Source organism: Marmota monax, unplaced genomic scaffold, assembly GCF_021218885.2.
Source record: "Marmota monax isolate L192 unplaced genomic scaffold, Marmota_monax_Labrador192_F-V1.1 WCK01_AAM20220418_F8-fsc00001, whole genome shotgun sequence".
Classification (NCBI taxonomy): Eukaryota; Metazoa; Chordata; class Mammalia; order Rodentia; family Sciuridae; genus Marmota; species Marmota monax.
Genome location: NW_026693777.1, coordinates 25,843,304 through 25,862,338, shown reverse-complemented (window position 1 = coordinate 25,862,338; position 19,035 = coordinate 25,843,304). Strand labels below are relative to the sequence as shown.

The 19,035-nt window shown below is 35.8% G+C and overlaps 1 protein-coding gene across 1 annotated transcript in view; it reads left to right on the top strand.

The window, feature by feature from the left end:
- Lrrc9 (leucine rich repeat containing 9) overlaps positions 1–19,035 on the top strand; it is an 87,873-nt gene that overhangs the window by 15,731 nt on the left and 53,107 nt on the right. The window contains exons 7-11 of the mRNA XM_046461645.2: positions 2,558–2,713; positions 11,814–12,010; positions 13,241–13,372; positions 16,239–16,415; positions 16,757–16,874. Of these exons, the coding sequence (XP_046317601.1) occupies positions 2,558–2,713; positions 11,814–12,010; positions 13,241–13,372; positions 16,239–16,415; positions 16,757–16,874 (780 nt within the window). The remainder of the gene's footprint in view (positions 1–2,557; positions 2,714–11,813; positions 12,011–13,240; positions 13,373–16,238; positions 16,416–16,756; positions 16,875–19,035) is intronic.

Sequence of the window (19,035 nt, the reverse complement as noted above, 5' to 3'; positions counted from 1 at the left end):
CAGCAGTTCTCTGTGGTAAGCTCTTCAACAGAGTGCTATTGATTCTTCATATTTTTACCCATGACTATGAAATAGTTTGTGCATATGACAAGTGACAAGTAAAGACAGAATCTTCCAGGGAGTCAGCCTGAGATAGAAGAAGAAAATGTGGGTTCAGATCAAAAGACTTGAATTGAATCCCTGCCTTTTCTTAAGGTAGATCCTTCAACTCACTGAACTTCAGTTTTCTGAACTATTAAAATAAAGATAAGAAATAAAATATCTATTCTTCACCACTGGATTATTGTAGGGATCCAATGAGTTAATATGCATAAAAGTCCATCTTAATTGTTAGGTTCTATAAAAATGTTGCTATGAGGGCTGGGGCTGTAGCTCAGTGGCAGAGTGCTTGCCTAGCATGCATGAGGCACTGGGTTCAATCTTCAGCACCACATAAAAATAAACAAATAAATAAAGGCATTCTGTCCATCTACAACTACAAAAAAATTTTTTTAAACGATTGCTATGAAACCATACTCAAGTATGCGTCTGTATGATTTTTAATTGGTTTTGACCATCAAAGAAGCAAAGGGACCAAAGTAGTCTTAGTACACACACGCAACTGAATTTAGCATTAATTAGATTAATTTTGTAAGGAAAACTTTTAACAGGCGAGCAATTATACCAGAGTTCTTGAAAATGACTTTGGCATCAATTCTTAAAAGTTCAAGACAAAAAGAAAATTACATGCAGTCATCCTACAAAGTTGATTTGCTGTCAGATATTCATAATTCATAAGAATATACTCATAGTTTAAAGAATCTTACTTTTCCAGAATCTTAATAAATATTCTTAAACAACAATCCCTTACAATAAATGTTTTATTGTTGTAACACACAAAAGTGATTTTGAAAAAGTTTAGGAATAGTACAATATCACAATTTATAAAGACATGGGTACATTCTTAATAATGGAAAAAATAGAAGAAATGTGAAAAATACATTAGAAACTAAAATAAGTGATTACCTATGAAAGATGAGGCAACTTGGAAATGGGACATAGGTGTGGGAAGTATAGTTTTCTTCATATCTTTTGATATTTTTGTTTTTGATACATGTGAATATATTGCTTAATCAAAAACACTGTTTTAAACAAACTAAGTGTAATATTTTGAATCTTTTTTTCTCTAACTTGAGGGTATTCAAGTTAAATTTGAATTTCATAGAAATGATAATGAATGTTTTAGTATCATAAGTATGTCTAGTAAGTATGATATTAAAACATTGCTGCTTATCTGAAATTTAACTTTGTCTCTTGTGGGTTTTTTTCCAGGAAAATAAACTACTTCCACCCCATCTTTTTATTTGTTTGTTTTGTTGTTTTAGACTTAAGAATTAATTATAAATTCTTTTTAGCTGTTACTTACTCAAAGAATTTTGCATTGGATTTTCCATTCTCTCCATACATGGAAAGAAAAAACATCATTTGCTACTTCTTAAGTTACAGTTTTTTTCTTCTGATTCAGTTGTACCTCAGAAATTAAGTTCATCTTAAATCAGGGGTTTTTAAATTAGTTTATTATCATACTAAAACATTTTTCATCTGTCCTAAGTTATGAATGCCTTATTTTTAGCAAAGGAATTTAGTGATTTCAGTTGCAGACTTCTTATGCACATGGAAAGGAAATTCTTTTGGCCTTCTCAGCATACCATATATTATTTCTATTCTGTGTTTTATTCCAAATAATTCTGTTGGGACTAGATTATATACTCTGTACTAAAAAAAATCATACAAAAGAGCCTTCAGTCAGAGAAAATACACGTCTACAACTGTGAGTCTTCCAATTTATTCTTGGTAAAGAGAAAACACTATTATTTCTTGGTAAAGAGAAACACTAAACCAGGTTAAAATCATTTTTACAGAATACGTAGTTGGTTTATGTTCTTCTCAGATGGTTCTTTTCGGCTACTACAACTCGCAAGCACTGTTTCATAATGATGGATTTAATTAAATTATCATGTTTAGCTTATTAATAACTGGATGATCCACTAGTATTAAGGAATTCAAAATGATTGGGTTAGATTGACATTTTAGTCATTTGCTTAGTCTAAAACCAGTTCATGTAAAGCATCCTTTTATAGATATGGAAAAAAAGAAATTAAATTCAATTTCTTAGCATTTTACAGAATGAATTAATATTACATTTACTTTTAATTCCTTTGTATTTCTTTATTTTTCCCTAAGTTATTCAGATAGGAATAATGTTGCTATGTTTTCTTTAATAGTACTGTACCATTACTCAAATGATTCTCTTATAAATTTAATTCTATCTATAATTTATTTTTGTGTGTGTGTGTTGTCATACTGAAAATAAAGGTGAATATGCCTCCCACATAAATATTATCCACAAAAAGAATCTTTGAAATTTTATATTCTGCATATTAAATTTAAATATAGAACCCTGTGAGCTGTTGTCATTGCTGCATTGTTATTAGTGATTAAGCTAACAAAACTTTCAAATTGTTATATAGAACAATTACCTATAATTTGTTTTTGCTGATCTCTTTCTTGCTTTTAGACCACAGCAATGAAAAAAATAATGTATTACAATATGCGTATAAAAACTGTTCAGAGGCATCTTAATGAAGACCTTGAAAAACTGAATGATAGAAAATGCAAATTGCAGAAATTGCCAAAAGAAAGAATAAAATTATTCAGCTTTGTGAAAAAAAATGTAAGCCTTAATAATGTAAAATTTCAGGAGCTACATCTTAAGATAACTGACAGATAAGATAGTAAAATTGTATATGTGTATATACATATATGCGTATATGTATATAAAACGTTAATGCTGAATTTCAAGTCAAGTTTGCCCTAAAAATGTTTTGATTCCAGACATTAACTAAGCTGAATTCTGTTTCTAGAAATCTGCAATTCAAAAAAGATATAGGACTCCTGCAAGGTAGGCGGGCCTGCGACCCACCAGCAGAAGAGGAGCAGCGGCCTGCTGAGAGGCAGAGCCGCCCCCTCCCCCTGCACCAGCAAGGTAGAGGGAACTGTGACCACGCACAGAGCAGGCCCAGCGGCCTGCTGAGGGGCAGAGCCGCCCCCCACCCCCCGCGCCTGCCAGGTGACCACCGACAGAAAAGGCCCAGTGGCCTGCGGTGGGACAGAGCTTCCAATCACTCCTGCAAGGTAGGCGGGCCTGCGACCCACCGGCAAAAGAGGAGCAGCGGCCTGCTGAGAGGCAGAGCCGCCCCCTCCCTCTGCACCGGCAAGGTAGAGGGAACTGTGACCACGCACAGAGCAGGCCCAGCGGCCTGCTGAGGGGCAGAGCCGCCCCCCACCCCCCGCGCCTCCCAGGTAGGTGGAACGGTGACCACCGACAGAAAAGGCCCAGTGGCCCGCGGCGGGACAGAGCTTCCAATCACTCCTGCAAGGTAGGCGGGCCTGCGACCCACCGGCAGAAGAGGAGCAGCGGCCTGCTGAGAGGCTGAGCCGCCCCCTCCCCCTGTGCCGGCAAAGTAGAGGGAACTGTGACCACGCACAGAGCAGGCCCAGCGGCCTGCTGAGGGGCAGAGCCGCCCCACACCCCCCGCGCCTGTCAGGTAGGCGGAACTGTAACCACTGACAGAAAAGGCCCAGTGGCCCACGGAGTGGCAGAGCTTCCAATCACTCCTGCAAGGTAGGCGGGCCTGCGACCCACCGGCAGAAGAGGAGCAGCGGCCTGCTGAGAGGCAGAGCCGCCCCCTCCCCCCCGTGCCTGCAAGGTAGACGGAACTGTGACCACCATCAGAACAGGCCAGACCTGCAACCGAGAGACAGAACAGGCCCAGTGGCCTGAGGAAGGGTAGAGCCGCCCCCCCCCCGCGCCTGCAAGGTAGGCGGACCTGCGACCCACTGGCAGTACAGCCCCAGAGGCCTGCAGAGGGGCAGTGCCGCTGCCTGCGCCTGCAAAGTAGACAGAACTGTGACCACCGACAGAACAAGCCTAGCGGCCCGCAGAGGGACAGAGCCGCCGCCCGCGCCTGCGAGGGAGACTTTGCAACTATACAAGACCAATATAAATATATAGGGGGAAAATTCAATAGCACAACAGTTTCACCAAGTAGAAAGGAACGCGAACAGTATGAAGAGACAAGGAAAGAAAGGACCACAAGCATTGCAGGTGGAATGTCAGATAAAGAATTCAGGATATACATGCTTCAGATGATCTGGAGTCTCAAGGAAGACATCAGACAGCAAAATCAGACAATGAAAGATCACTTCAACAATGAATTACATAAACAAATCCAAGAAGCAAAAGATCAACTATACAGGGAAATAGAGGTTATAAAAAACAAACAAACAGAAATCCTAGAAATGCAGGAAGCAATAAGCCAACTTAAAAACTCAATTGAGAATACTACCAGCAGAGTAGGACACTTAGAAGACAGAACATCAGACAATGAAGATAAAGTATTTCAACTTGAAAAGAACATAGACAGCTCAGCAAGACTGTTAGGAAACCACGAGCAGAACATCCAAGAAATATTGGATAACATGAAGAGACCAAATTTAAGAGTCATTGGGATACAGGAAGGGACAGAGTTTCAAACCAAAGGAATGAGCAATCTATTCAATGAAATAATACGAGAAAACTTCCCAGACTTGAAGAATGAGACAGAACCCCAAATCCTAGAAGCCTACAGGACGCCGAATGTGCAAAATCATAAGAGACCCACACCTAGACACATTATAATGAAGATGCCCAACATACAGAATAAGGAGAGAATTTTAAAAGCTACAAGAGAAAGGAAGCAGATCACATTTAGGGGTAAGCCAATCAGGATAACAGCTGATCTTTCAACACAGACTCTGAAAGCTAGAAGATCCTGGAATAACATATTTCAAACACTGAAAGAAAATGGGTTCCAACCAAGAATTGTGTTTCCAGCGAAATTAAGCTTCAGGATGGAAGATGAAATTAAAACCTTCCACGATAAACAAAAGTTAAAAGAATTTGCAGCTAGAAAACCATCTCTTCAAAACATCCTTGGCAAAACATTACAGGAAGAGGAAATGGAAAATAACAATGAAAACCAACAGTGGGAGGTAGGACACTAAAGGGGGGAAAATAATCAAAGAGGAAAACAAACCATGTTTAGTAACATAAATAAACAAATATGGCTGGAAGAACAACCCATATCTCAATAATAACCCTAAATGTTAATGGCTTAAACTCACCAATCAAGAGACACAGGCTAGTAGAATGGATCACAAAACAAGACCCAACAATATGCTGCCTACAGGAGACGCATTTGATAGGAAAAGACATACATAGGCTGAAGGTGAAAGGTTGGGAAAAATCATATCACTCATATGGACTTCGGAAACAAGCAGGAGTATCCATACTCATATCAAATAAAATAGATTTCAAGCCAAAGTTAATCAAAAGGGATAAAGAGGGACACTACATACTCCTCAAGGGAACCATACACCAACAAGACATAACAATCATAAATATATATGCCCCAAACAATGGTGCAGCTATGTTCATCAAACAAACTCTTCTCAAGTTCAAGAGTCTAATAGACCACCATACAATAATCATGGGAGACTTCAACACACCTCTATCACCACTGGACAGATCTTCCAAACAAAAGTTGAATAAGGAAACTATAGAACTCAATAACACAATTAATAACCTAGACTTAATTGACATATATAGAATATACCACCCAACATCAAGCAGTTACACTTTTTTCTCAGCAGCACATGGATCCTTCTCAAAAATAGATCATATATTATGTCACAGGGAAACTCTTAGACAATATAAAGGAGTAGAGATAATACCATGCATCCTATCTGATCATAATGGAATGGAACTGAAAATCAACGATAAAAGAAGGAAGGGAAAAGAATACATCACTTGGAGAATGAACAATAGGTTACTGAATGATCAATGGGTTATAGAAGACATCAAGGAAGAAATTAAAAAATTCTTAGAGATTAATGAAAACACAGACACAACATATCGGAATCTATGGGACACATTGAAAGCAGTTCTAAGAGGAAAATTCATTGCTTGGAGTTCATTCCTTAAAAAAAGAAAAAACCAACAAATAAATGATCTCATACTTCATCTCAAAATCCTAGAAAAAGAAGAGCAAAACAACAGCAAAAGAAGTAGAAGGCAAGAAATAATTAAAATCAGAGCTGAAATTAATGAAATCGAAACAAAAGAAACAATTGAAAAAATTGACAAAACTAAAAGTTGGTTCTTTGAAAAAATAAACAAAATCGACAGACCCTTAGCCATGCTAGTGAAGAGAAGAAGAGAGAGAACTCAAATTACTAATATACGGGATGAAAGAGGCAATATCACAACAGACACTTCAGAAATACAGAAGATAATCAAAAATTATTTTGAATCCTTATACTCCAATAAATTAGAAGATAGTGAAGGCATAGATAAATTTCTTAAGTCATATGATCTGCCCAGATTGAGTCAGGAGGATATAGACACCCTAAACAGACCAATATCAATTGAGGAAATAGAAGAAACCATCAAAAGACTACCAACTAAGAAAAGCCCAGGACCAGATGGGTATACAGCAGAGTTTTACAAAACCTTTAAAGAGGAACTAATACCAATACTTTTCAAGCTACTTCGGGAAATAGAAAAAGAGGGAGAACTTCCAAATTCATTCTACGAGGCCAACATCACCCTGATACCTAAACCAGACAAAGACACTTCAAAGAAAGAAAACTACAGACCAATATCTCTAATGAACCTAGATGCAAAAATCCTCAATAAAATTCTGGCCACTCGGATACAAAAACTTATCAAAAAAATTGTGCACCATGATCAAGTAGGATTCATCCCTGGGATGCAAGGCTGGTTCAATATACGGAAATCAATAAATGTTATTCACCACATCAATAGACTTAAAAATAAGAATCATATGATCATCTCAATAGATGCGGAAAAAGCATTTGACAAAGTACAGCATCCCTTTATGTTCAAAACTCTAGAAAAACTAGGGATAACAGGAACATACCTCAATATTGTAAAAGCAATCTATGCTAAGCCTCAGGCTAGCATCATTCTGAATGGAGAAAAATTGAAGGCATTCCCTCTAAAATCTGGAACAAGACAGGGATGCCCTCTCTCACCACTTCTGTTCAACATAGTTCTCGAAACACTGGCCAGAGCAATTAGACAGACGAAAGAAATTAAAGGCATCAAAATAGGAAAAGAAGAACTTAAATTATCACTATTTGCAGATGACATGATTCTATACCTAGCAGACCCAAAAGGGTCTACAAAGAAACTATTAGAGCTAATAAATGAATTCAGCAAAGTGGCAGGATATAAAATCAACACGCATAAATCAAAGGCATTCCTGTATATCAGCGACAAATCCTCTGAAATGGAAATGAGGACAACCACTCCATTCACAATATCTTCAAAAAAAATAAAATACTTGGGAATCAACCTAACAAAAGAGGTGAAAGACTTATACAATGAAAACTACAGAACCCTAAAGAGAGAAATAGAAGAAGATCTTAGAAGATGGAAAAATATACCCTGTTCATGGATAGGCAGAACTAACATCATCAAAATGGTGATATTACCAAAAGTTCTCTATAGGTTTAATGCAATGCCAATCAAAATCCCAATGGCATTTCTTGTAGAAATAGAGAAAGCAATCATGAAATTCATATGGAAAAACAAAAGACCCAGAATAGCAAAAACAATGCTAAGCAGGAAGTGTGAGTCAGGCGGTATAGCGATACCAGACTTCAAACTATACTACAGAGCAATAGTAACAAAAACAGCATGGTACTGGTACCAAAACAGGCGGGTGGACCAATGGTACAGAATAGAGGACACAGAAACCAATCCACAAAACTACAACTACCTTATATTTGATAAAGGGGCTAAAAGCATGCAATGGAGGAAGGATAGCATCTTCAACAAATGGTGCTGGGAAAACTGGAAATCCATATGCAACAAAATGAAACTGAATCCCTTTCTCTCGCCATGCACAAACGTTAATTCAAAATGGATCAAGGAGCTTGATATCAAATCAGAGACACGCCGTCTGATAGAAGAAAAAGTTGGCTACGATCTACATACTGTGGGGTCGGGCTCCAAATTCCTCAATAGGACACCCATAGCACAAAAGTTAATAACTAGAATCAACAAATGGGACTTACTCAAACTAAAAAGTTTTTTCTCAGCAAAAGATACAATAAGAGAGGTAAATAGAGAGCCTACATCCTGGGAACAAATCTTTACTCCTCACACTTCAGATAGAGCCCTAATATCCAGAGTATACAAAGAACTCAAAAAATTAGACAATAAGAGAACAAACAACCCAATCAACAAATGGGCCAAGGACCTGAACAGACACTTCTCAGAGGAGGACATACAATCAATCAACAAGTACATGAAAAAATGCTCACCATCTCTAGCAGTCAGAGAAATGCAAATCAAAACCACCCTAAGATACCATCTCACTCCAGTTAGATTGGCAGCCATTATGAAGTCAAACAACAACAAGTGCTGGCGAGGATGTGGGGAAAAGGGTACACTTGTACATTGCTGGTGGGACTGCAAATTGGTGCAGCCAATTTGGAAAGCAGTATGGAGATTTCTTGGAAAGCTGGGAATGGAGCCACCATTTGACCCAGCTATTCCCCTTCTCGGTCTATTCCCTAAAGACCTAAAAAGAGCATGCTACAGGGACACTGCTACATCGATGTTCATAGCAGCACAATTCACAATAGCTAGACTGTGGAACCAACCTAGATGCCCTTCAATGGATGAATGGATAAAAAAAATGTGGCATTTATACACAATGGAGTATTACTCTGCATTAAAAAATGACAAAATCATAGAATTTACAGGGAAATGGATGGCATTAGAGCAGATTATGCTAAGTGAAGCTAGCCAATCCCTAAAAAACAAATGCCAAATGTCTTCTTTGATATAAGGAGAGTAACTAAGAACACAGTAGGGTCGAAGAGCATGAGAAGAAGATTAACATTAAACAGGGATGAGAGGTGGGAGGGAAAGGGACAGAGAAGGGAAAATGCATGGAAATGGAAGGAGACCCTCAGAGTTATACAAAAGTACATACAAGAGGAAGTGAGGGGAAGGGGAAAAATAATATAAGGGGGACAAACGAATGTCAGTAGAGGGGGCAGAGAGAGAAGAGGGGAGGGGAGGGGAGGGGAGGGGAGGGGGGATAGTAGAGGATAGGAAAGGCAGCAGAATACAACAGACACTAGTATGGCAATATGTAAATCAATGGATGTGTAACTGATGTGATTCTGCAATCTGTATATGGGGTAAAAATGGGAGCTCATAACCCACTTGAATCAAATTGTGAAATATGATATATCAAGAACTATGTAATGTTTTGAACAGCCAACAATAAAAAATTTAAAAAAAAAAAGATATAGACTTACATAGTGATGAAATTTTTAAAAAGCTATGTGATTCAATATGAGTTGGAGATATAGAGAACCCTTAGACTTATTTCAGCCGCATTTCTCTTAGACACCAGCAGGCTGTGCTCAAAATTCATTTTCTTATTTTTTTGTGCTAAGGTATTCCTTTATGAATACTTTTAAGCCATACAACACAGTGGAAACTTTAAATCAAGCCATACTTTAATAGTAAATTATGGGTGGCTTTTATCTAGAATAAGTTGGATTTCCTTTTTTAAGCTGGATCCCCCAAATTAAGGATTATTTCCCTCAAAACCCCCTTGTATATATAAAAATTTATTGAACATTTTAAAAGTATAAAGAAATAACAGATTGTTCAACAAATGGCATTAGAAAAATAATCAAGCTATGTGGAAGTAGGGGAGCTGTGTTCTTAGTATTATTTTACCAAAGGTAAATGAGGCAGGGGTGATTAAATGTAAAAAAATGAAAACATGAAAAAATTCAAGAATAAATATATAAAGTCTTTAGCTCACTTCAGCCTACCAAAAAGGAATACTAGAAATCACAGTGAAACAAAACGGAGATTAGTTATAACAAAGTAAAATGATTTTTGTACTTAAAAGCATTTTAATTAAACAGCAAATGATAATCTGAAAAAATATTTTCAACAAACATGATGGACAAAGGGATTTTATCCTTAGTAAAAAAGTACTCATAAGTGAAACAAGATGGAAAGTAAATATCCAAATATAAAAACTGAGCAAAATACATAAAATAGCACTTAAGAGAAGAAATTTTAAAAAGACTTTATAAACACTTGAAAGAAGAGTTCAGTCATTAATTTCCAAGTGCTAATTAAGATATCAAGAAACATTTTTACCTATAAAACTATCAAAGCATAAGTACATGACAGAATGCAGGCTGGTGAAGGTGAACATGATACACAATACACCATCAAAGAGAACGTAACTTAGGTCACATGTATTAACAGCCTAAGAATACTCACAGCCTTTGGCTTAGTAAATCTACTGCTAGCACTCTATTCTGAGGTTATTCATCACTATGCTATTAATAACAACAAAAACTTGGAATCTGCATGACTGTTTAACAAGAGAAAAAAAGTTACTCTTAAGATAGAGTAATATGTAGCCATTAAAGGATTTGAAATAGTTAATATTTTTTCTAAATGAGCAGGTTTTAATTTTTATAATCAGAAAAATATTCTTAAAGTAAACCATTAATAAAAATTTAAATTATTTGAATAAAAAGCACAGAAAAACAATGTATGAAAGTCATATTTTCCATTTCCTTATGTAAATGCACATACAATGTAGAATATCCCCTATCCAAATGCTCAGGATCAAAGTGTTTTAGATTTGGAATATTTGCACAGGCTTTACTGAACATCTCTACTCTGAAAATCTAAAATCTAAAATGTGCCAAAAAGTTTAAGATTTTATAGTGTTTTGAGATTAATTTTCAGATTAACAGTGCTTCACTTGTATTAAGTAAAATCTTCAAATGTAAAAAACAATAGCTATTGATTATGTAGATTATTGACACTTCTATAAATATGCCTAATTTGTTTTCAATAGGTAGATATAGCTGTTTTAGAAAAGAAATATACATAATGAATAAATTTTTTATTTTATGTACAGTACAATTTATCCTGAAATCCTATGAGGTTGGAATTAGAGTGAGTTAAATGAAGCTCTTGCCTTGGGCCCAAAATTTTGAGAGTGCTCAAAGCCTAAGTAATCAATATAAATAATATTTAGTACAATGTTTTTACATATCCAAGTTAATGCAAAAAATTCATTATGAACTAAAGCTACAATATATCAAAATCTGAAAAAAAAAAAAAAGACCATTGCTGTTTTGAGCCATAAGGGGACTGATGCAAAAGGAAAATGGTGTACTGCTGTGTACAAACTTTGGATTTTTTTTGGGTTAACCTTTCTTCCAGAGCCCATAATTGGAAAAATATTGAAAATTGAAAAGGAGACATGTTAAAAATTATATTATTTGAAATTTAATTTTTTATTTATAACAAAACCATCATTTATTTTTATTCTTACTTTGTCTTTAGCATAAGAAAATTCAATAATATTTCACAATCTATTTCTTTCAATTGAGAGTTGTCCTATTTCAAGTATCTAAAGTCAACATTTGTTCAAGAGAAATTAGCTGACCAAACTTGCATCAAAGTTGAAATCATGTGTTTGACATTCGTATATGAAGCTTGGCTTATTTATTACCTAGATTTCATTGTTGTTAATTTAAGTTGACTGCTTGCTATATCTCACTAGAAAATTAATCTGAATTCAGACTTTGCCTTTGCCATGTTTTATCTTTATTTTGCTCTCTGGCATTTTTTTTTCCAACAGTTGGAACGGGAACTGGCTGAACTCAAAGGATCTGGCAAAGGGCACAGTGATAGATTCAATAACAATAAATTAACTGAGGTTGAAAAGCCAAAAAATCATGAAACTGTCACAGAAGACCCAACTCTTCATCAGAAGATACTGACCAAACTAAATGCCTTGACTGAAAGGGTAACATTCTGGAACAAAAAACTAGATGAGTATGTTTAATGAATTGTCTAGTTCAGATTTGAAACATGAGAATAAGAATGTTTGGGCCTATGAATTGAGCTCAGTTCCCTTATTCAGGATGGGAAAGAATTATAGATGAAGTAAAATATGAAATGTGTTCTTAGTTCCCATTCCTTGTATATATAAGCATTATTGGTTCACAGCTGGCATACACTGTTTTGCAGCTTTTAATTAGAAAAAACGAGCTTTCTCTGAATGACTGTGTGATGTTGCTCTTGGGGCTCCAAACTAAAAGCAATAAAGCATTACTTGTGCAAAAATTCACCAAATAGATGAGACCCAGCAAAAGAACATATATAGTCCTTATTTAGTTCATAGTTCTTACTTTTTATAATTTTTATTTGCTAAGGTAGTAAGTATATTAAGTGAGTTTGCCCTATAATAATTTTAATGGCAGCATGTTAGAATCTCTTACTGAGAGTTCTACATATAATCCTCAAAACAGCCTTTTAATATATAGGTACTATCAACATTGCTATCCAACTGAGGCATAAAAAAGGCTAAATGACTTGTCTAAGATCTGAGAGCTGGAGTATTAGAGCCAGGACAGTCTTTTCACCCTGGAATTATTGTTCTGAGGCTCATAAATTTCAAGGTGATTTTAATTGCCCAAAATAGAATATCCTGGACTTTATTTAACAAGTTAAATATGAGAGTTAACAACAGGTTTTCTCTCATATGTGAAGCCGAAGAGAAAATGAATAGAGTAAAATGGGACGTCACTAAAACAAAAGGGATATCAGTAGAATAGAAGTGGGAACCACGGGGGAGAGAGGGAGGGAAAGAAAGAAGAAGAACTGGAGAATGAAGCTGACCAAATTATGCTAGGTGATGTATGAATATATCACAATGCATCCCAATTGTATATATAAATTTAATGTATCCATTAAAAATAATAAATAAATAGAAGGAAGATCTATACAGTAGAGGAAGGGGATCAGGAGGTGAGAGGAAGGTAGGGAAGGAGTAGTACTAGGGATTGAAATGGAATTAAACTATGTTATTTGCATATAAGAATATGCCAAAATGAACCCCACCATTATGTATAACTATAACACACTAAAAATAAAACAAAACCACAAAAATACTTTTAAAGGGGGAAATGTATATTTTAACATTTTTTAAAAAGCTATTGTGAATTTTAGTGTCGTGATTTTTAGATTATTCCAATAGTTGATATATCTATTTTTCTTTAATAGAATTGAGGCAATTTATCGAATTGAAGTAAAACAAAAAAAGAAAAGTCATGGCTTATTGATCCCATTTTTGCTAATTGAGTTGGAGACTGTGGGAAACATCCATTTTGAAGAAGGCACTCGATCTGATGACTGGTAAATCTGTTTGAAATTTAAGTATAACTTTAAAAAATAACTTTAAGTACATAGGATCACCAACCAGAATATCAATTTATAATTTTAAAATGTCCTATTTTCAAAACATATCTCATACAGCATATTCAGCTACTAATTGAAACTAGTCAGTTTGGTTTTTTTGTTGTTGGTGGTAGTGGTGGTGGTGGGTTGTCTTTTTTTTTTTTTTTTTTTTTTGCTGCTATAGCAAAAAACCTGACAAGAACAATTTTAGAAGAGAAAAGGTTTATTTTAGGGCTCACAGTTTCAGAGGTCTCAGTCCATAGATGGCTGACTCCATTCCTCAGGGCCTGAGGTAAGGCAGGACATCCTTATGGAAGAGTAAGGTGGAAGTAACAGGCTCAAGACATGGCTACCAGGAAGTAGAGAGAGAGCTCTGCTCAACAAGGACAAAAATATACCCAATAGGCACTCCCTCATTGACCTACATCCTCTAGTCCTATCTGCTCACAGTTACTACCCAGTTAATCCCTATCAGGGTATTAATGCACTAATTAGGTTAAGATCCTCCTAACACAATCAATCATTCACCTCTAAAGTTTCTTTCATTGGCTCACACATGAACTTTTAGGAGATACCTCATATCTAAATCATAACACTTATTTTCTTACCTCTATGTTTATCTGCTTACACTATTGCCACAAGCCAAGGTTGAAGACATTTTAATAGTATATCATTGCTGCATGTAGCAGGTTATCAGAATTTGTTAATCAATCAGAAAATATTCTGTTAAAAACAAACCAAACAGGGCTGGAGATGTGGCTCAAGCGGTAGCGCGCTTGCCTGGCATGTGTGGGGCCCGGGTTCGATCCTCAGCACCACATACAAATAAAGATGTTATGTCCGCCAAAAACTAAAAAATAGATATTAAAAAATTCTCTCTCTCTTTCTCTCTCTCTTTTAAAAAAAAAAAAAAAAAACCTTTGTAGTATCTGCCACCTTCCAAATTGCATTCAGACCTTCTACCTACAGTGAAAGATTCAATGTCTCTAAATTACCGTCAATGCTTTTAACCTTTTCGAGTCAGATAAACTGTGTGCTTAACTGTTCTTAAAGCATGCATGATACCATGTAAATGGTTTTGCTCTGCTTCCTTTACCCAGTATAACTTTGCATTCCTCACCCTTACTATCACTTCTAACGTACTGTGATCTCCTCTGGTATTGGTTTGGTTTGAGAAAATCATTTCTCAATTCTAAGAGAGGAATGATGGTCAGCTCCTGGGTACACTAAGTAAATATTTGTTAGTAAAACAGGTAGACTAGGAATTCAGATATTAGGGTCATGGAGAAACCACCCACAGGAAAGCCCACTTCTGTGACTTTAATTCATGCTGACCCTGATTATATAGGTAAGGACCTAGACATGTCATTGAAGGCAAATGTATTCCATTCAGGATCACTTACTTCCTTGTCAAAATAATTTAATTTTTCAATTTTATCTTTATCTAGTTTCAGTCCTACTTTAAAAACAGGATTATAATCTTATAATTAACCAGGTGAGGGAAGCAGAGAGCTAACAAGCACTCCAGTACATACTTGTTCTTGGAATTTTCCCATAACTGGCCCTTCCTTCTCTTCCTCCTCCTCCTCTTGCTCTCAAGCCAACTATCTTATCTGAAAGATCATCCGGAAGACCTGATCTTAAGTAGGGCTCTCTCTACATTCAAGCCTCTCTTTCTTTAGAGCTCTTATCAGTTTATAAATTATTTTACTTTTAGATTTACTAACATTTTGTATCTACTCCCCTTGGAATAGGGGACTAATAGAGGCAGAAAGACTGCCTCTTTTTCTTCTATATCCCTAGTTAGGAAATTATTGCAATAGTCCAACTGAGACATAGTGGTGACTTGGGCTTGGATGGTAGCAGTGTGATAAGGAAAGAGGATTATGTTCAGCATGATATTTTAGGGGGAGACATAAATTGATATGCAGAACTAGATATTGGTAAGGCTTTGACCTAAGCTATACATTGTTGTGCCATATCCTGAGATGGGAGAGCATGTTTAGGATCTGGTGATGGATAAGTTAGATTTAAAAGACATCTTACATGAGTGGAGAGTGGATCTATCAAGTAGGTAGCTGGATATTCAATTCAAGTCTGGGCATATCCAGTTAAGTTAGATAGAGATAAAGGGTTAGAAATAAAATGTTGTAATTTATTATCATGTATATAAAACAAATGAAGTTATCTAGGAAGAGTGTTTGTGGAAATAAGAAAGCCAAATATTGGTCTCTGAGGAAACCCAACATTTAGAAGTCTGGCAGAGTATTAGGAGCGTAGCTCAATGATAGTATGCTTGCTTAGCATGCTAAAGCTATGGGTTCAATCCTTAGCATGAGAGAGAGAGAGAGAGAGAGAGAGAGAGAGAGAGAGAGAGACTTTAAAAAAAGGATCAGCAGTTTCAGGAAGGGAGAATTACTCAACTAACATGCCTTTTAGTTCAAAGAAATATATAATAATAATAAAAGAGGTTTTTTAAACTGTATTTGAAAATGTAGCATCCTTTTATTGACTGAATCAGTATGCCCAGTTTGAACCAAAATAGATCTACTCTATGTCTTTTTTTAAAATATTTATTTTTTAGTTGTAGCTGGACACAATTGCCTTTATTTATTTTTATGCGGTGCTGAGGATTGAATCCAGGGCCTCGCAGGTGCCAGGCGAGCACTCTACCACTGAACCACAACCCCAGCCCCTACTCTATGTCTTTAGCAAAAAACATAAAATAAAAGCCATAACTTTTATTATATGTAACTTTGTGTTCTTAAGTATTTTAAGGAAAATCTGTTATTTTCTTCATGTATTTTTTTGTATTCTCATATAGGTTTAATTCCTGCTATGAATTAATTCTATCACGCTTCTGTACATGGGACTTCAGAACTTATGGTGTTACAGGAGTAAAAGTAAAACGTGTTATTAAAGTTAACAACCGTATTCTGAGACTAAAATTTGAAGAGAAATTTCAAAAGTTTTTGGATCACGAAAGCATGCATGATTCAGAGTAAGAAGTTAAATTTCGTAATGAACAATTTTTAAAAGTCTGGCTTTAGTTTGTAAAAATTCTTTATTTTAAAAGTCCAAGAAAATTGATGATATACCCTTTTAGTAAACACTTCCTCTTAGTGCATTTTTCCATGGGTAGGATGACCTCATAATTTATCCACATTGGGCCTCCTTTTGAGAGTAAGAGTAGTAGGGTGGAGGTATTAATAATGACCCTGGAATATCCATTGTGAACAGAATATAACCCCATGGATAAACCATTGGGTTATCTATGACTAAATGTTTGTGAAATCAATTCTCAACCTTTTTTTAAATTTTTCTGTTTCAATTATTCTTAAGGACTTATCGCAAGATGCTAGAGTGCCTTTTTTATGTTTTTGATCCTGAAGTTATGGTGAAGAAAAAGCATCTGCTACAAATTCTTGAAAAAGGATTCAAAGAGAGTGAGACAAGCAAGGTAGCATGTCACTTAGAACAATGTTTTCTTCTTAATGAGTGCAGCTCTGCCACTGGTTAAGCATGATTCCCAATCCTTTCATCCATATTTATAGCAAACGTCTGCTGTTTCACAAGCTTAATGACATCATAGAAAGTATAGCATCTTTCCTTTTTGGATTAAAGCATAGTAAATCCATTAATCACTTTATCTGCCTGATTCTACTTAATCCCTCTAGGCATCTTATTTTTATGTTGTGATCCTTTTGTTGATGATTTTTGAAATATCCTTTAATTGGCTATAAATCCATTGTGAATCTTTAATCTATTGTAAACTCTCCAGGGTCTTCTCTATATTTAAATAATCATTACCTTAACCCTACTGTGCTTTCTAGCTATCATCCTGGTTTATCTTTCCTTTTACTGCCACCATTTCTTTTACTTCACTTTTCCCACATTGCTTTTCTCAGTCCTCCACCCTCTTAATGAAGCAGCAATAGCATATCTTCATAGAACAGTGCTTTCCAATCCTTTTCATATCATGCTGCATTTGAATTATGGCCTTACTACTCAACAGCTTTGACTTCACATCTCTGTGCCTATTTCTTCCTAGCTGTAAAATGTGAATAATATTGCTATCTATTTTGCAGAGTTGTTGGTAGGATTTAGTGAAATAATGCATTCAAAAGTTCTTGGATGCTTGTACACCAGTGTTCATAGCATCACTATTCAAATAGCCAAGAGTAAAAACAACCCAAATGTGTGTCCACGGATGAATGGATAAACAAAGGTGGCATATACAAGTAATGGAAAGTTATTCAGCTAAAGATACTCAAAATACTGATGCATGCTATAATATGGAAGAAACTTGAAAACATTTTGGTAAATGAAATATGCTGGACGCCAGAATGAAAATATTGCATAATTCCATGTATATGAATTACTTAGGATAGGCCAATCTAGAGACAGAGGTAGAATAGATGTTACCAAGGACTGGGGGAGATGAGAGAATGGGGGTTTAGTGTTTGAAGGATATAGAGTTTCCGTTTGGAATAATGAAAAAATCTGGAGCTGAATAGTGGTGTGATGGTTACACAGTAATATGTATATACCTATGCCACAGGATTATGTGCTTAAGTAAAATGGTGAATTTTATCTTGTGTATAGTTTGTCACAATAAAAAATGCATTCTGACTGCTCAGTGGAGAATGGAGGGAGTAGGGGCAGACATGGCAGGGCACTATGTGGGAGTACTATTGTGGCAGCTAAGGCCAGAGATGTGATACTCCTGGCAGGATGATGGTGGTAAAAATGCTCTTGTACTCTCTGGAAAGTAAATAAGAGGTGAGGAATTCAGGGTCTTAGAAGACAAAGTGTTTATATTCACTTCTGAAAATTATAAACCATCTTGTGAAAGACGGTGGGGAAAGACAGAAACAACACTTCCTGTGTGTTTTGTACCCACCAGACTCTGTGTTGAGTGCTTCATCTCCTGCCATCTCCTTAATGAGATGAACTATCTACTTCAATTCTCCCAATAGTTCTCTGTGCTGCTGTGTTCGCTAGAACAGCCACCTGAGCATTAGAAATAAGGATAGTCTAAATTGAGAGTCTGATAAGTGTGAAATAAACACCCACCAGTTTTTAAAAACTTATTGAAGAAAAAGGACTAAAATTTTGGTCATAAATGATAATATTTTGGTTATATTAGATTAAATAAAATGTATTATTAAAATTACCCCAAAAGTTCTTGGACCAGTGACTGATACATAGAAAGTTTTTATATTTTATCATTATTGTATGAAACATTTGATGCTATTGATTGTACTTACATTCTCTTGTATGAGCTCTCTCCCTTTCAAACTCTCCTTTGGCACTCATGAGATTACACTATTGCTCTCCTATTTTTGTAATTGTCCTGTCATTGTTTCCTTTTTGTTACATGTCTTACCTCTTGACATACACTACCATGAGTTTAAAGTTGACTGATCTGCCCTTCTTTCTTGAAATAATTTTTTGAATTTTATTTATTTTTTATTTATTTGTTCTAATCAGTTATACATGACAGCAGAATACTCTTTGATTCATTGTACACAAATGGAGCACAATTTTTCACCTCTCTAGTTACCCACAAAGTAGGGTCACAACATTTGTGCAATCATACATGTACCTAGGGCAATGAT